This window comes from Solanum verrucosum, unplaced genomic scaffold, assembly GCF_900185275.1.
Source record: "Solanum verrucosum unplaced genomic scaffold, falcon-dt-bn FXZP01000205.1, whole genome shotgun sequence".
NCBI classification, from domain to species: Eukaryota; Viridiplantae; Streptophyta; class Magnoliopsida; order Solanales; family Solanaceae; genus Solanum; species Solanum verrucosum.
The window spans coordinates 2,706,636-2,725,061 of record NW_026019950.1 but is presented as its reverse complement, the minus strand read 5'-3'; the positions used below and the strand labels follow the sequence as shown (position 1 = coordinate 2,725,061).

The 18,426-nt window shown below is 29.5% G+C and overlaps 2 protein-coding genes across 2 annotated transcripts in view; one reads left to right on the top strand and one right to left on the bottom strand.

Annotated features, from left to right (window-relative positions):
- LOC125813917 (calmodulin) overlaps window positions 1-11,782 on the bottom strand; it is a 103,303-nt gene extending 91,521 nt beyond the window's left edge. Inside the window, exon 1 of the mRNA XM_049493393.1 lies at window positions 11,770-11,782. The gene's annotated coding sequence lies outside the window, so the exon portion shown is untranslated. The remainder of the gene's footprint in view (window positions 1-11,769) is intronic.
- A 9-nt stretch (window positions 11,783-11,791) lies between these two features.
- LOC125813906 (dihydropyrimidine dehydrogenase (NADP(+)), chloroplastic) lies at window positions 11,792-15,902 on the top strand. Its single transcript, XM_049493382.1, has 7 exons — window positions 11,792-12,369; window positions 13,329-13,592; window positions 13,705-13,875; window positions 14,549-14,661; window positions 14,749-14,935; window positions 15,221-15,330; window positions 15,630-15,902. Exons 1-7 carry the CDS (start codon window positions 12,091-12,093, stop codon window positions 15,784-15,786), a joined length of 1,281 nt encoding a protein of 426 aa, XP_049349339.1. The 5' UTR covers window positions 11,792-12,090; the 3' UTR covers window positions 15,787-15,902.
- The last annotated feature ends 2,524 nt before the right edge of the window (window positions 15,903-18,426 follow it).

Here is an 18,426-nt window from a genome sequence, read left to right as displayed (position 1 = left end):
CGTCAACTATGGACATCAACCAACCTCACCATTACAATCATCTTCGCACTAATCACTACAACACCAATCACATTCCTCATTACAAGTATCATCATCACCATTATTAAACACAAACACCAACTATTACCATCACAGACTACTTCCACTATCGTTAGTGGACATACATATTTCATAGTTTTTATTAAATAATAGTTTAATTTTATTAAACTTATAATTTTTAATATTCAATTATTTTAATTAAAATTTATATTTATTATTTTAATAATAAATAAAATATACACATTCAAATATTAGAAAATAAATATATTATTATTCAATGCTCAAATATATCTAAAAAATATCTTAATCAGAACGTCTTAATTTTAATTTTAATTTTAATTTTAATAGAAACATATGGAGCGAGTATTTTATACGAATTGATCTTTTTGGAAATGAGGTGTCGTGTTTAGTGCTAAAAATACTATTCTTTCTTTATATTTTATGTACCATGCGATTCAATTTAGAGCAGTCAATATGGGTTAGGCCCATTGGGTTAGTCTGGTTTAACCCGTGATTTGATAGGATTGAGCTATGATTTTTGAAGCTCATTTTAAAAAAAACTTTTTAGCTCGGTTTGAATAAGTTTGTCGATTTGTGGGACTTGAGAAATATGGATAGGGCCGGCCCGTGGGCCAAATAAAATTAATTATAAAATAAAAATAAAATAGAGTATTAAAAATAACATGAATCTACACGCAAAATCAATTTTAAGTTTGAAATATTACAATTTAAATACAAATTATGTTTATAAAATATGTACTACATAAAATAAAGTTCCTAAAATTTCTAGGGAATCACTACATAGATGGCCTATGAAATATTATCATAGTTTTTGTGTTCTATTATGATCATTGAAAAAAAATTAGGTTAATATTTCTATTTAGCGCTTTATGTTTTTACTTGAAATCAAACTTAATAAATATTATATAGATAATTTTATTTGTGTATTTGATTAACAAGTAATAATACTAGTCGATATTTATGACAATATTTTAAAATTATACTTTAATTTAAAAAATTATAAAAAATAAACTTTTAAGAAAAGAGGTCCGGCCCGGCAAAGCCCGTAGCCCACACACTTGTGGGTTGGGCTGACCATATTCTTGCTCACATAAAAAAATAGGCTAGCCCAATCTGACCCGTCAAATTACAAAGCCTGTATAAATTAGCCTGGATGAAATAGGTCAGCCCATATTGACAACTCTATGATTCATCAGTCTCGAAATGGTAAGTAGCAGAGTTTAGGGTACACACGTTAAAATGATACTCATATTATTAAGTATTGATTTGGACTCATTGTGGAACTGTTTATTTAAAAACAAAAACACATTTTTAAAAATATTTTCATTTATTCTTAATGACACACTGTTATAGGAATTACATAACATTTTCAAAGTCATGAAATTTAAGGAGTATTTTAATATAAAACTAATAAGACATGTAAAACAAAACTAGGTGGATATCAAAATAAGGAAATTAAATAAAATCACATATACAAATCACAAATTTATAATAAATTATAATGTTTAATAAGAAATAAATAATAGTCTCTCTATTCGTCTACATTTATGTGGTGTTTGACAAAGCATGAGGGAAAAGAAAAGAAAATACTTTTAAAATCTATGGTTTAAAATAAATCTAAGGCATTATATAGATATAAATTATTTTAACTAATAAATTGAAAATCAAATCTTTTTGTTCAAAAATAAGAAAAAAAAAACATACTCTATTCGTCGCATTTTATGTAATCCAATTACTATTTAGACATTTAAAAATAATTTTTCTTTGACCGATAAATTTCATGTTAATTTGTTAGATGTTGTAATTTATATTGTAATAATTTTTAAAATATATAAAATTAATTTTTATAAAAAATAAAATTGTATTTAATTTACACGTGTAACCAAAAGGCAAATGGATTTTGGGTGGCTTAGGAAATAAAAAGGATAAGACCTAAGAGAGAAGGTGCGCCGGTAAACCTCGTCGAGATAAATCTTTACGCAAAGGTTTTGGCTCCTTCTTTAATTTTTCTATTAAAAATATGTGGATGAATTTATCACATGTGATTTAAATTAGGAATAATATAATATTATAGTAGTAAGAAACAATCCAAAAATAGCCATCAAATTAGTTCCAAACAAGTGAACTTTTTTTTTTGTGATCATCATTATGTAGCCTAATACAACATAATTAGAGTGGTACCTTGGTTTTAATTCTTTGACCTAACAATTTGCATAATGTAAAAATTGTTTCACGTTAACTTATTTTCTAGTATCAATCAATAAAACAACAAATTGAAGATTTTGTATGTTTACTACTATGATTTAATCTTTCTATAAAATATAATTGCCTTTTGGCTAATTAATAATTAAAATGTTTTCGTACAATATTATTTAAAAGAAAAAGTTTTTTTTCCCCAAGAATTTATGATGTTGCTTATCTTCCCGAATGACATATATCCAAAAAAGAACGATGACTTAAATTAATCATAACCAACCTAGCATGTTTAAGACCATGAATAAAGTAATAATTTTTATATATGTGAATCTTAACAATGATTTTTTCAATTTTCAAATGATATATTTACATACTTGAAACTATGTACAAGAATGTGCGTATATCGTCACAATCTAATAGCAAAACTATTCTACAAACTTTTTGAAGAAATCGTAGCTAATAAAATTATTTAACTTTCTTAACACTAATATATATGCCGTGTACTATTAGAGAGAATTGTAATAATTAAATCAGAAATTTATTTATTTATATATTATTTGATGTGCATTTAGTTGCTGTATTTATTTTAAACATGTTAGACCTTGCAAGTTTTGCGTGCATATGTTTCCTTTTTACGTGCTGCGTCTTTTTTTTTTTTGTTATTTTAGAAAATAGAAGTCCTGTAGTTGATAAAAATGTCACTATGAGATATTTTTCTTAGTGAATATGAAAAATGCTTGCTATAGTTATTATATCCACATGAAACATGTTTTTTAATTCTTTCTTTTAACATTTTATTCCAGAATAAATATAATATTGGACAATTTCATGGATGATAAAAAAAAAAAAACTTATTTCGTAACGTCAAAATCACTTTGCATAATTAAGCATCATTTTATTTTATTTAGAAAGAAAAATCCCCCCCCCCCCCCCCAGCTTAATTAAGCATAGTAGAGGGTCACTTATCACTAAATAATTTTCTGGTAACTAAAAGGTCACATAACTTGATGGCATTTGATACAATAACATGAATTCCCTCCCCCACAACAGCCAAGAATGCACTACTAATCATGCCGCTAAAGGTTCCCCTCTTTGTTTTTTTTTATTAAGAGAATTGAAAAAAAATAAAATTCCCATAATCCTAATTTATGTATTATAGTTTGATTGATACAGAGTTTTAGAAATATAGTAGAGCCTTTTTTTTGAAATAGTGTCATAATTTGAGAATTTTACACAAATATATAGTGTTAAGAGCTAATTACATCATATATTTTTTTAAATTACAAAAAAAATCCTTGAATTTAGGGGAATCTGGATACATTCAAAAATGTCTCAACACATCGCTCAACGTTTTGATATATCGCGTCTCATTTTCGGATACATCACATCAACGTCTCGATACATCTCGTATTACATGCCGATACATCACGTATCATGTATTCGATCGATACGTTGCGTAAAGTGATGTATCCAACCGATATATAGCGTAAAGTGATGTATTTGAGAATAGGATAGAGATTTTTGTAATTTTTTAAAATGATAGAAAATTTTAGAAAATATAATAAAATAAGTTATGTATTAAATAATTTTTCTTTAAATATTTTATCATCATTTATTTAGACAAATTTTAAAAAATTATATCATATAAATTGAGACATACTCCTTTTATATCGATATGTTGGCAATTTTAACTTGGATCAATTTGTTTATTTTACTACTTTACCTTTTCATATTTTCGTAATCTTTTGTAGTTTTTAGGAAATTTAAAATTGAAACAAGAAATTCCAAAAGATTGTTGAGAGTACATATGGCAAGTTATGACATGATGATGTATTAGGTTTGGCAACAGACAAAGGCGGCTATATTTATCCCCTTGAATTCACTGAATACATTCAATCTTGTTCACTTTCAACCAATTAAAACTTAATTATTACTATTACTAATTTGGTAGTGTCTTGACATCTTTATTTTGGGTGCTACTGCTACCTACTTATTTCACCATTCTATTTTAGGTGGCATTGTTTAATTTAATTTATTATTTATAAAATTTTATCTTGTCATGCCTGACCTTATTTAGTTAGTTTTTTTTTTTAAAAAAATAATATTTATTTATTTTGTAATATTCCACCAATAGTATATCTTGTCTTTATTGCGGATTATTTTTCTTGGTTAACAATAATTGTCAATTTCTGATATTTACGGGTTCCTTAATTTTCTTTCTTTCCACCACTTACTTATGACATATCAATTCAAACTCGACAATCAAAAGGAAGATAACGATAGTTATGTATGAAGAAAGTATTTATTATTGATTTGATGATTTTGTAAGTAAAATATCAACAGTTAAGTAATTTTTGAATTATAAAAGAATGACTTTTTAAATAAACTATTCAAAATTGAATAATCATCTGAAATATAATTTATAATATTTATCATCGGTATTAGGACCTAAACCTATATTGGCCTAGGTAGATTAAAAGAATGACGAACAATTTATAGTATAAAACTCTTATAATGTTCACAAGTTTATATAAAAAAATATTTAGTTTCTAATTAAAACACAATAAACTAGTTAATTTAGAGAATTATTTTTGTCGGCTAAATTAATTGGTTACGTGTACTAATATTTATCGCCATTTTAGCTGGTGGTTATATAATATGACCTGTGGGGGGGTTATCCATTGTCATAATCCAACTGTACGCACATACCATATTTTTTTAATATAGTAGCTGACTAGCTGGTACACAAATACACATTCCATTACAAATATTATAATAATACTAACACAAACATAAATTTTATATTAGTAATAATTATGTATAATTATAGTACTAATTATTATACCTACAAACAAAAGATTAGGTGTGCAAATGTAGCTGGTAATTGATTGTGACGTGCTATAATTTATTTTTTTCGTCTTGTCGTATTATACTCAAGTGAGAATATCATGAAATTATTTTTAAAAAAACTTTCCCATTTAATATAAGTTGCTATATGATGCAGATTAAAGTAAGTAGGATCACTATTTCATTATTAATTTTGCGAATTAAATCTTATAGTAGTAAGTTAGGTAGCAAATTTGCAATTTTTAATTAATTTATTTTTTTAGAAAAAAGGAAAGTGGAAGACAACTTTTCTGAAACATGAGTTTGAACTTCAAAAAAGAAGTAGCAAGATGCATGTGAATTTCTGATAAATTTTCCAGCTCATGCCAACCAAAAGAACTTGTGAGTAGATTTCAAGTATTTTTTCTAAATAATCAGTACGGAGTATTATTTTTTGGTTTCTAGATTAATGTGTCAAAAATGATTTCAGTCCCTAAGCCAAACTTGCAACGTATCTCTGTTTTTTTTTTTTTTTTTTGCTTTTTCTGAATGGTGGTTTGAATTGTTTTTTAGGGATAATTAGAGGGTTATCCCAATATAAAATTTTAAAATTAAATTTGTTCAGTGTTAATCACGGATATTAAATCATAGGATCATGTACACCGTATAAAAATGGGATTATCTACATGATTATAATGCGATGAATATGATAATTATCCTGTGATAACATTGTGTTGAACCAAATGACCGTTCATCTACTGCATGAATTGTCACAATTATCCCCCGGGGGGGGGGGGGGGGGGGGCTAAAGGTGACACAAATAGTATGTGGGGACTGATTTGTGGATCATGTGTGTGACTTTTTTTAAAATCTAGTGTTCGATATTAGTATTAGAGCTCGACTAATTTAGATTCATGTTGCGTAGGATCCCATTCAGGTTCGAACTTAAAACCTCTAATTAAGAAAGAAGCAACCTCATCCACTTCATCACATCCGTGGATGGTATGTTTGTAACTTTTTAGTAGTCCAAATATGTGAAATGTTTGTCACTTTTTAGTAGTCCAAAATATGTGAAATGGTTATTGTGTGCCAACTAATTAAAACTTGGATTACATATGCCACTTATGTGTCTTATAGTTACTAGGATAAACTACATAACTACACATACATCACTACCATATATACTATATTTACCTCTAGTTTAAAATAATTACATATATTATCACTTTTAATATTTATATTATATATATTAAAAAATTTAATCAGATATACAAATCCCTTAAATAAGGAATTGAATAATTATCTACTCCTTAATTAATGGTCCATATCCATTAACAAGCAAATCATCTTCTTCTTTTTTCACATATGCCGTTTCCTCTGTAAACCCAGCCTTCCTTCTTCCTTAGTTCATCATTTCCCTCTTTCTTCCTTCATCCTCTCAATATATGTTTGTATGTTCAAATCAGCATTATACATATAGGTTTGTTTCGATTATTTTATTATTCTCATGTATTTTAATTTTGTATTTGAGTTCATAATGTTCTGAAGTTCAATTTTATAGAATTTTACAAGTTAGGTTTTATATTTTTTGATTTGTTGTTTCTCGGACACTTTAATGGTTGAACATTCCCAAAATCGGATGATTCTCGTCAAAGGTACTACACTTTAACAATACTATATATACTAAATCAAACAACTTTTATTTGCTCATTTTCACTCATCAATTTCTCATTGTAGGAACTGACTCTTCATCCGCCAACATTCAAGTCGAGAATAGATCTAAGTATAGGAATGTCTTAATCAAGATGAAGAATTACGCCAAGCTTTAATTAAGAGAAAAAAGTACACCATTAGATGTACATCAAGTGCAACAATGTTGGATACACATCAGGTGTACATGTATCTAGTTAAGAGTTCATGTATCTGAGTTAAGATTATATGCATCTATGAGAAAAATTTCAGATCCTTAAAGAAACAGAGAAATTTGAATTTTTTAACTTTTTTTTGGATTAATATAAGACATATTCCACAATCGTGATTTGTTCTTAAATTCGTGTGTTTCAATTACATTTCATATTTAGATACACATAATTATATGTGCGTTTACTATGTATCCGAGATACATGATTTTGAATAAAATGTATGAAATTGATAGTTGATACATCGAATTAATAATATATACATATAAAAGATACATGAAATTAAATTAGATCATATAAATAGATACATGAAATTAATATTAGACACATATAACATATACACAAAATTAATATTAGATACTTCTATGATACATATGAATGTACTTGTATGATACTCATGTATCTAAGTGTTTAGTTTATTGGATACATCATATATTGATAATAGATACATCAAATTAATGAATTTTTATTATTTTAAGAGTAATAAAATGAAATTAATCAAATTGCATGACCGAGATATACATGTTTTTGTCTTTTATTAATAATATTAACGAATTTATTATTTCAAATAATAATAAAATGAAATTAATTAAACATAGATACACTCCTTGATTTCCGCCTTATATTAAGGAAATCAGTTACAACCTATTAATTTAAACAAATAAAATACGTATCTCAATTTAAAATTCGGCAGATACATGTATCTCACAGATTTAAACTCATGTATCCTAAGTATGAAATATGGTAGAGGAAGTAATATCTAAAACTATCGGGAATCTAAGTAATTAGGACTTAAACTAGTGGAATTTATGTAGTTTGCCCTAGTTACTATGTAGCTAGGCCGCAGCCACATTAATGGGCTTTTTTTGGGGGGGGGGGGGATAATGGAAGGCCCGCCTATTTAGGCTTCTTGTAAGTTGTAAGGAAAAATTATATAATTAGATATACATCAGTATCATATGTATTATGATTATTTATACTTTTAAAAAATCACATATCTTATTATGAATTATGATTCTCTATTATATATTAAGAAAAATGTACTTAGATACATGTATTTTTACAACCAGATACACAAAAATAGAGAGAAAGGCGAGCGAGATTCATATATATCCAGATACATACGAATCACAGATACATATATTTATATGTATTTTATGTGATTCGCACCAGATACATGGGCGAGTGGCGAGCAAGATGGGAGAGAGGCGAGAGAGATTTGTTATGTATCTCATATACATGTGAATCCACTTGAATACAATGTATCTGGAACAAATTACACCTAATTTTTACCCCACGTATCCCCAAACATATGTATCTGGATATATCTAAATGTATCTATACGATCAAAAATCTGATAAGATACATAATAATATTACAAAATAGAATGTATCTAAGTAATTAACTCTCAAACTAGTGAAATTTATGCAAGTTTTTCATAATTCATCTAGCACCTATACGCTGTAACGAGTGTATCCAGGTCCAATTGAATGTCAACAGACCGAACTTAAAATGCAAGTTTCATTTTTGAATGAAGTTAGACGATATTGACTCATGTCAAAGCTAAAGAGCACACCAGGAGAATTAGGCCCAAGTGCACAAATATTTTCTCTCTTTTTTTTTTTTTTTTTTGTTGTGAATAAGTTCACAAATATTCAATTTCGAGATTATCCTTTAGAGTAATATTCATATTCATATTCATAGTGAGTAAAACATGATGCGTCCGTTTGGATTAGCTTAAAAATGAAAAGTTACACCGAAATGACTTTTAAGTCAAAAAATAATAAGTAGGGGGAGATCTACTTTTGATTTTCGACTTATTTTAAGTCATTTTAAACTTATTATAAGTCATTTCTGATCTTGTCAAACACTTCCTAACTTATTTTAAGTTATTTTTGACTTATTTTGAACTATTTTTTAAATATTTGTCAAACACTTTCAGAAGTCAAAAACTGACTTAAAAATAGATTTGACCAACTTTTAAGTCAATCCAAATACCCTATGAGAAGAGGATAAAAAAATCGCACGGGCTAGTACAGAAAACTAATTTTCTGGATATATTTGTCAATGAGTAAATACATTTTTTAATTGTATACAAACAATATGACCAAATTAGTCCCAATATTATGGATTCGATCCATCTACCACATGCGAAGGATAAAAGACCTCAACCAACTCAGCTACTCTCTCACCTCCTTCAAAAATAATTTTAATTTTCAGTTCTCACATAGAAAACTTTAAATAACAAGAGAGAGAAAATTTAAGGGATGTCAATAGAAAATTTGAGTCATCAATTAAATGTCTTGAATTCAAATATAGAACAACCTAATAGAGAATATTTTTCTTCAAATGGTTTTATGAACCTTGATTAATCAAATTACTAGGTTCTAAATGCTCGATAAATATACCAAAAAAGGGTTAGTTTTAAAAGACAATGATAATTGTGGAAAGATAACTTATTAAAGTAATTTATTTGTTTCAATTTGTATGTCATGTTTTCTTTTTAACATCTTTTTAGGTAATACTTTAATTTCACATATTTAAATATAATGACCACAAAATTAAAAAATATTGAACCAAAAATCTCAGTAGGATGATTTTGCCTTTCACATAATAACTAAAAGATCATTTTGTGCATTTTATACCGTACTTTTTGTGTTGACTTTTAGCTCAATGAAAATATTAGTATTACGTATAGTACAGGTGAAGATAATGCTATATTCCACCTTGAAGATTAAAGGGTTAAACTAGATATATACTCATCTCAATTATTGATATATTAAATAGAAATCTAATATTAAAAGAAAAAAACAAAAAAACACTAAAATATTGCTATGCATGTTACTAGGTTGATCACAAGATCAAAACTTTGCTGCAATAAATTAGGAGCAATGTTTGCTCCACTATTTATTTAATTTTAGAAAATATTGATCCCATCTGGCATCTAATCTTTCAGCTGGTTAATTATTTAAACATCTTTTTAGTCAATAATATGACATATTAAGCTCTCTTATATAGCTAATATAATACACCACATAAAATAGAATTACAAGTACATAAACGAATTAACCAACTCCTTCGTGTCATCACTAATAGGTGTGTGGAGGGTAAAAATAATATTTATTCTTAACGAAGTTTCGATTTAATAAAACTGGAAGATTAAATTATTTTTTATAAAGATCACAAAAATTCGTCGCTTGAATACAAATAACTAGCCTTTTACCTTTGATACAACAATTATAGCAACATTACATAGGTAAATACATAAATAATAGCTATGTTTCGCGATTACACTCTAAAGTAGAGCTACTTACTGAATTTTCTTCAAAGAAATTGTTAGCATTTCTAAGCTTGGTGTGAATTATTGATTTTGTGCTCGAACTATTGATCATCTTAAAATTAGTCATCTACTTGAATAATTAAACTTATTGGTGAGATACACCACTAAATTCTTGCCAAATTTTGAGGTGTTTTCAACACTTCTCGTAGTTTTTATTAAGAGTCTCGTGTTCCTACAAGGGTTTGAGATCATTTGCTATGTGATATGATAGATCAGAAGTGTATTTAAATTATGGCGGAATACATAAACAAACCCCTAAATTTGTTGAGGTTTTCCTTCCAGGTACCTCAACTAAGCCATCTTCCTATTGAACTCTTGAACCATGTATAATTTGTAACTTTTAAACACACTTAGCGACATGCCACAAAACTTCAACAAATGTATTTTTTTTGGTTGTGTGCTTGAAATCCACATTTTCCACGTGGAAAAAGCAACCAATCAAAACATTCCACTCATTTAAATAATTTACACATCAGCCAATCTAAAATAAAACCCAAATAAAACCTAATAAACCAAAAGTCACTTCATTTTTCCCACAATACCACTTTGATATGACCCAAATGTTCTTGTAGATGAGAAAAAAACTAAGAAATTGGTGTGATTTCAATGATCTAGTGACATAGTTATGCTATTTACAACTAAAATCCTAAGGTTTCGAAATAATACAAAGTCGAAAAGATCGTGTAGAAATTGGGCAAAACAACTCAAATGGGAATGATTTGTTAGGAATATTACTAAATGAGGTGCAAAAGAAACGATCAAGCAACAAATTTAGCTTGAATTTGCAGCTTATTATGAATGAATGCAAGACTTTTGGCAGGATGAAGTTCGTGAAAAAGTTAACCAAGTTTGCAAAGGAGATTCACCAACTGTTGAACACCTTCCAAAGCTTACTTTGGTAAGTGCTGGTAGTAATTTTAATTTTATTATACTTTTTGCGGCAAGAAATGAAGAAATCGTTGAAGAAGAGAGATACTTTGAGAAGCTCCAACTTAAAAATGACAATAACGAAATAGAGAAGAGAAATAAGAGGAAGAGGGGGAAAATTAGGTTGTTTAGACAAAAAAGGGCAAGAAGATAATCGTGGATTCCACATCAATTTTTTTAAAATGTCTTCACGCGCTCAAGTGACGTGAGAACACATTTTGTGCCATGTCAGTCAATAATATTTAAAAGGTATAAATTATGGACGGTTCAAGAGTTCAATAGGAAGATCGCATAGTTGAGGTACCTGAAAGGAAATATTAAGGGTTATTCTGCCTTAAATTATATTAATTAAATTGAAAATTATTTTTAAGACGGTCAATATAAAACTAATAATTAAGTTAAAAAGTAAAAGTCATGCAAAAAGTGATAGTAAAATGCTGGTATTCTATTCCACCACAACACTCATAATTCCCTTATCCAATTTCTTACCACTTCCGTCAACTCCTCTTTTTTTTTTTAAACCCAATATCCACAAATAATGAACCTTCAGCTTCCACAGATCATCTCCATGATCAATTTTCAATATTCATAAAACTGAAAAAAGTCACTTGTGAATCTTGATCTATAATTTTTTTTTATAAAAACGATTTTTTTTCTCTTGATATCTTCTCCTAAACTACAACCAGATAACTCCAATCAACAGCTATTTAAATACAATTTCTTATTCTCCCAACTCAGATTCCTAGATATTCATTTTCATCTTTTTCTCTGTTCCCAGTTTCAACTGAGTCAAAAACCAACTTCTTTAATTTTCTCCCAGCTATGGCGTCTCTTGGATTGGCTCAAAGAATCAGAATTGGACTTGATGGGAACTCGGGTGTTGAATTCCCGATGATGGGTCGGTTGAATTTCGGTAAAAAACGAGTTGGGTTCAGAGTTATGGCCTCAGAGGGCCAGTCTGTGGAGCCCGATCTAAGTGTAACTGTTAACGGGTTGAAAATGCCTAACCCATTTGTTATTGGGTCGGGTCCACCAGGGACCAACTATACAGTGATGAAGAGAGCCTTTGATGAAGGCTGGGGTGGTGTTATCGCCAAAACGGTAAAGCTTTATTCGACTTTTGTAGTAGTACTTCTTTCATGGATCCTTTTTTAATCCAATATTTTTTTCAGTGGTGGATCTAGTGCCAGTTGTTCTGTTATCTGTTAGTAGTACTTCCTATCTTTTTATCAAAGTCTGATTAAGTAGGAAGACTAAAATGAAGAAACTAAATTGAGCTGTTGATTTGCATCTAATTGAGTATGCCAACTGCTCAAGTAAAGTTAGTTCAACATTTGGGAGAATGACATGAACTTATAGATCTTCTGAGATTGGAGATCATATTCAAAGGTGGATTCAGGATTTAAATTCTATTAGTTCAATCTTTAAGGTTCTTTGCATTGAACCCATTGTACTTTAAATTTGTTGCAATTTTAGTAAAATTTACTCATAATTTATGCTCTGCGTCGAAAGTACCTGGTTGATATAAACCAGGTACCATAACATTGGATCCACCCTGAGATCATCTATGTAGGGTCTTGGATCAGTATGTGTGGAGTTATCATTTAACTTGTTATGGAGTTCTGCATGTGCTGATTCTAGATCAAGTAAACTGTAAATAGTACTTCTCTCCGATTCAATTTGTTTGTCTTACTTTGCTTTTTAGTTCTTAAAAAAAGAATGTCTCCTCCCTTGTTTAACAATTCTTTAATTTCAACTTTTCATATGAGATGTTTAAAAGCTCAAAGATTAAATGACATTTTGTACTAATCTTTAATTTAAAACACAAGATTCAAAAGTCTTCTACACTTTTTTGAACTCCGTGTCAAGTCAAAATGGGACAAACAAATTGAAATAGAGGGAAGAATTGTAACTGAAAAGTGTGTAAGCTCTTTTTACTTTTTTAAAGAATGTTTTTGTCTGACTGAAAAGTGAGATCAACACTTTTTACTTATTTCTGTTGTGAAAAGAGCAGAGAAGAAAGACTTTCCTTTTTTATTAATTATTTTTTCTTCCTTCAGGTGTCTTTGGAAGCAGATAAAGTTAAAAATGTGACCCCAAGATATGCTAAACTAAGAGCAGATGCAAATGGTTCTGCCAAAGGACAAATTATTGGGTGGCAGAATATTGAACTCATTAGTGATCGACCTCTGGAAACAATGCTGAAAGAGTTCAAGCAATTGAAAGAAGAGTATCCAGATAGGATACTTATTGCTTCTATCATGGAAGAATACAACAAAGCTGCTTGGGAGGAACTTATTTACAGATGTGAGGAAACTGGAATTGTAAGCATATGGGACTTAACGGATAAGATTTTGTTCTGCATTATAGTAGTGTTGTCGTATTGATTCTCTTTTTAGTTTTTATGACTCTCTCTATATTGATACTGTTTTACAGGATGCCTTTGAAATCAACTTCTCGTGTCCCCATGGTATGCCAGAACGTAGAATGGGTGCTGCTGTTGGTCAAGATTGTGATCTCTTGGAGGAGGTTTGCGGATGGATCAATGCTGTAGCCACAGTTCCAGTTTGGGCAAAGATGACCCCTAATATCACCGACATTACCAAGGTATTTCGTTATAGCATTTATAAAACAAAGCTGATAGATCGCTAAAATGTTCAAACCAGGAACCTATTTCATATGTCATGAAGGTCATAACTTCTCCTATACATCATCTATAATCTTCATTTGTTACTAAAAAGTTCTCATATTAACCCTAAATTAGGGGGAAATTGCATTGTGGAGCTTGCATATGCTGTTAGTTTTTTGGAAGACGGAGTGTGCCTCATTCCTCCCTAAATCAACCTGATGACATAGTGTAATTTCTTCTTTGGATCATTCTATCTTGCACCATTTGTGACCCCTTTACTTGTTTGGAGATTAAGCTTGGTTTTGTTTCAATGTCTCTCTATTGCACTTTCCAATTGTAGAGTCCTTACCAATTTTGAATGAGGTCGATAATGACTGTTAAGGACTTGGGAAGTGTGATTGTGAGTTCTTTGGAGCTGTTTGATGATTATTAGTTTGGCGTGTAAGTAGACCACCTTGGCTTGAAATGAAGTGATATATTTATCATTAATAGTCTCTATGTCTGGATTAAACCATCTTCACTTCACTTCCCTTCTGTAATTATGGCCTCCCACTAGTTTGTTATTCACTCATGTCCAACAAGTTATCAACATTCTTTCATGTAAAAGTTATTTCTTCGCTGTGTTTCTTATTTCTTCTTCTTGGATTGTAGCCGGCTAGGGTGGCTCTTAACCAAGGGTGCGAGGGGGTATCTGCTATAAATACAATCATGAGTGTAATGGGAATCAATCTTGACACCTTGAGGCCCGAGCCTTGTGTTGAGGGGTTAGTATCTCTACATTGAGAAGTATGCTGAATTAAAATTTTCTGCTTTTATGATTCCGGCAATTCATTTTCTACTGTTTTCCTTAGCTACTCTACTCCTGGAGGCTACTCATCAAAGGCAGTGCACCCAATTGCCCTAGCAAAAGTAATGGACATTGCACGGATGATGAAGTCAGAATTTGGAGATAAGGACTATTCACTCTCTGCTATTGGGGGAGTCGAGACAGGTGGTGATGCTGCTGAGTTTATTCTTCTCGGAGCAGATACTGTACAGGTTGGATTAGAAATTGACCGTTTACTGTATGTTTGTGACTAAACCAAATTTAGGACTTTTCCTTGTCCCCTTTGACCTTTACTAAATAAAAATTTCTTCTGAGCTGCGATCTAACACAAGTGAGAAATCTCTCAAAACAATTTAATGATATTTCGGTAAAATGGAGAAGAGACATGGGCTACTCCTCTTAATTTGTTTGTTTGTTCCTTTCTTTTCCCCACTTCCATCCTTTTTAGCATGGCATTATCTTGGAATGATAAAATCTTTTATTGGTTTATTATGTAGGTTTGTACTGGTGTCATGATGCATGGATATGGACTTGTGAAAACGTTGTGCTCTGAGCTGAAAGATTTCATGAGAAAGCACAATTTTTCATCAATAGAAGATTTCAGAGGGTAATCTCTCTCTCTTTCTCTCTCACACGTGCGCGCACACATACTTGGAGACATTAGATCCATGTAAACGTAGAAAGAATAGAATTAACGCTCAGCTGGAATATCAATAACTAGATTGCATTATCTAGTAAGTTCTGAACTTTCTCCCTATAAGATCCACTTATATGGTTTCTGTTAACTTGTCCCAGCACTTCAAGTTTGAGCTTCCCAGTGCTACTGCATAAAGCTATACGTACTTACGTAGTAACTTATAACGATAAGAATTTCTTGTTTACAATTTAAATTTGTGTTATGCGCAGAACGTCACTTGAGTACTTCACGACTCACACGGATTTGGTGAGAAGGCAGCAAGAAGCAATACGTCAAAGGAAAGCGGTTAAGAAAGGTTTACAATCAGACAAAGACTGGACAGGAGATGGTTTCGTGCAAGAAACTGAAAGCATGGTTTCCAACTAGACTTGTAAACCTCTAAATGCACTTCTCATCTCATATTGTAGATCATGAATAAATCAATCTCTTTCATATATCTGACTGGATTGGTGTATAGTGACTTTGACCTCTTTCTTGTGCTTATAGGACTTTCACAACTCTTGTTTTCATTTATTGTTGTCTTTTAACTTGATTCAAAATACTTGTGTTTATGATGTAGAATCTCAGAATTTATTTTTAGTTACTCTAATCATCCAAAAAGCCAGTTTATTATTAGTGGATAGCTATATTTATATCTAAAGTATATCACTCAATGCAGATGTATATAATTGGGAGATAAAATAAATCATGAGTAGTGAAAATGCAGCTCCATATTTAAAATCAGCTTATTTTGAAAAAATGCTTTTGGTGAGAATTTTTTGTATGGTAGTTAATATTTGGTCAAGCTTTTAAAAAGTATTTGAAAGTATTATTTTTTTTTAAAAAAAGAAGCTATTATGTTAAGAATACATATAGTTGATGAACTTCAAGAACATGATTCCTCAATTTAAAAGTAAAAAAGGACAACACCTTCGAGTGATGAGCAAACTAGAAATTTATTAAATCTCTCAAAACTTTTAGTAGACGTTCGATCATAATAAAATTAACTTTTAGTACACGTTCGGAGTTGTGTTTAAGCTGTTATTTCACCTCAACACCAAAATTGAAATAGCAATAAATCAACATAAATTTTCTATCTCAAAGATCATTGAGACCACCATTTGTGGTTGGATTCAAATTGGGGGCGTGGGTATTGGTCAAATGTGAAGGGCGATAATGGGGATATTGAAAGATTCAAAAATTCAATTAATAATAGTGCAGAAGTTTGAAGAACAGTAAAATGAATTTGATGCTCAAACTTACGAGCAAATATGAATAACGTTGTTGATTTTTTTTTTTTAGAATTTGAAGAAATGTCTTATTTGATTAATTTTTTAATATTTTATTTCACATATGTCATTAAAAAATGTTGGGGAATAAAACATGTAGGGGTCGTTTGGTACAAAGTATTATAACAAAGGGATTAGTAATGCAGAGATTAGTAATACTAGAATTCGTAATGCAGAGGTTATTTTTATCAAGTGTTTGGTTAATTGCTTTCCACCTAATTTTGGATTTGGATTAAAACTTTTACAAAAGTTTCTTACCAATTATACCCTTGAATTGTTATAGAATTTTCTATTTTATTTAATTGGGCCGAGATAGATAACTATTGGACAATATTATTTTTATAATTGAGAGTCTTATTACTAAATTTTTAGAGCTCAAATTATCAAAATTCAATTGCTTTGAAATTAAATAAGGTTATCACTTTGTTTATTTTTCTTTTCATAAATGACGTGTTGCTATAATTACAATGTCGTTTGAAAAAAATCAGTAACACTGAGGATGTTTTCTGTTTCGATTCCTTTTAAGATACACATTATAGTGTGTTATAGACAATCCATTGCTTTATTTCTCAGCTTATCTTATTTACAAACCTAGTTATTAAAAAAATTTAAAAGAATAGATGGAATTTCAAATTAGTTAGAAATTCCACTTTAACATTTGAGTCCTTTTTAATCTAAATATTTAATTTCTTCGTTGGGTCCATAATTTTATTACATGCAAAATAATTTCTTTTGCCTTAATATCCTACATTTGAAGTTAAATTTAATTGAGTGTTTTATTGATAGAAATATCTAAGTTGAATGAGTTTATCGACACAAAACAAAGTTCAATGTGATTTTACTTGATAAATTCTCAAAGTTGAGTGATCTTTTGAACAACAAACAACTCTTTTAAAATAATCAAATTTGTAAGCTAAATTATTTAAATAAATTTACTAATGTAAATATAAAATATAAAATCAAAAAAATAAATAAAATGATTAAAAGAATTTGAGGGATATTTTTGTCTTTACATAGATAATTCCATGGTATTAAAACCTATGTATTGCTATACCACCAAATGGGAGGTATTAGTAATACATCATATAATATCATGTGTGCTGTATATCTAATCCATGGATTAATTATATAAGGACCAAAATTCCTACCAAACATGGTACGAAATAATACCATACATAATACATGAACTATTTCTCCTAATACTCCCTACCAAACAACCTGGTAGTGGTTTGTATTACAAACACACTGATAAGATGGAAAAGAAATTTAAAATGTTAAAGTTTAAAAAAGTTTAAATATTCCATTGACAAAGTTGGGTGTGCATGCCAAATGACAATTTGAGACAAGTAAAAAAGGCTCCCAAAACATTTCATTTCTAATTTGATAAAGTAGTTTGAAAATATAACTACAATAAAGATAACAATCAAACTTGATCTTAATAGGTAAGTGAATGAGTATTTTAAATTTGACAGTACACATCTAAAAACATCTCAACTTACCTCTGCTATCTTAGACATTTAGATATATATATATATATATATATCACGTTAGCATATTTGTTTAGATGTATCTCAAAATTGAACGCCAAATTAAATACCTGTCTATGTAAAAATGTCATTTTTTATTTTGGACTTTGACATTTTTTTTTGTTCGTAAAAAAATAACTATTCCTCCTCCCAAAATAAAATAAAAAAAGAAATGCAGGGGATAGAAGGTATTATCGTAATTAAACCTAAAA

Excerpts from the sequence above, each read along its gene's own strand:
- LOC125813906 (XM_049493382.1), top strand. The coding sequence starts at position 12,091 with ATGGCGTCTCTTGGATTGGCTCAAAGAATCAGAATTGGACTTGATGGG. Across the intron at positions 13,593-13,704 it reads GATGTGAGGAAACTGGAATT|GATGCCTTTGAAATCAACTT; the intron begins GTAAGCATATGG and ends ACTGTTTTACAG. Across the intron at positions 15,331-15,629 it reads TCAATAGAAGATTTCAGAGG|AACGTCACTTGAGTACTTCA; the intron begins GTAATCTCTCTC and ends TGTTATGCGCAG.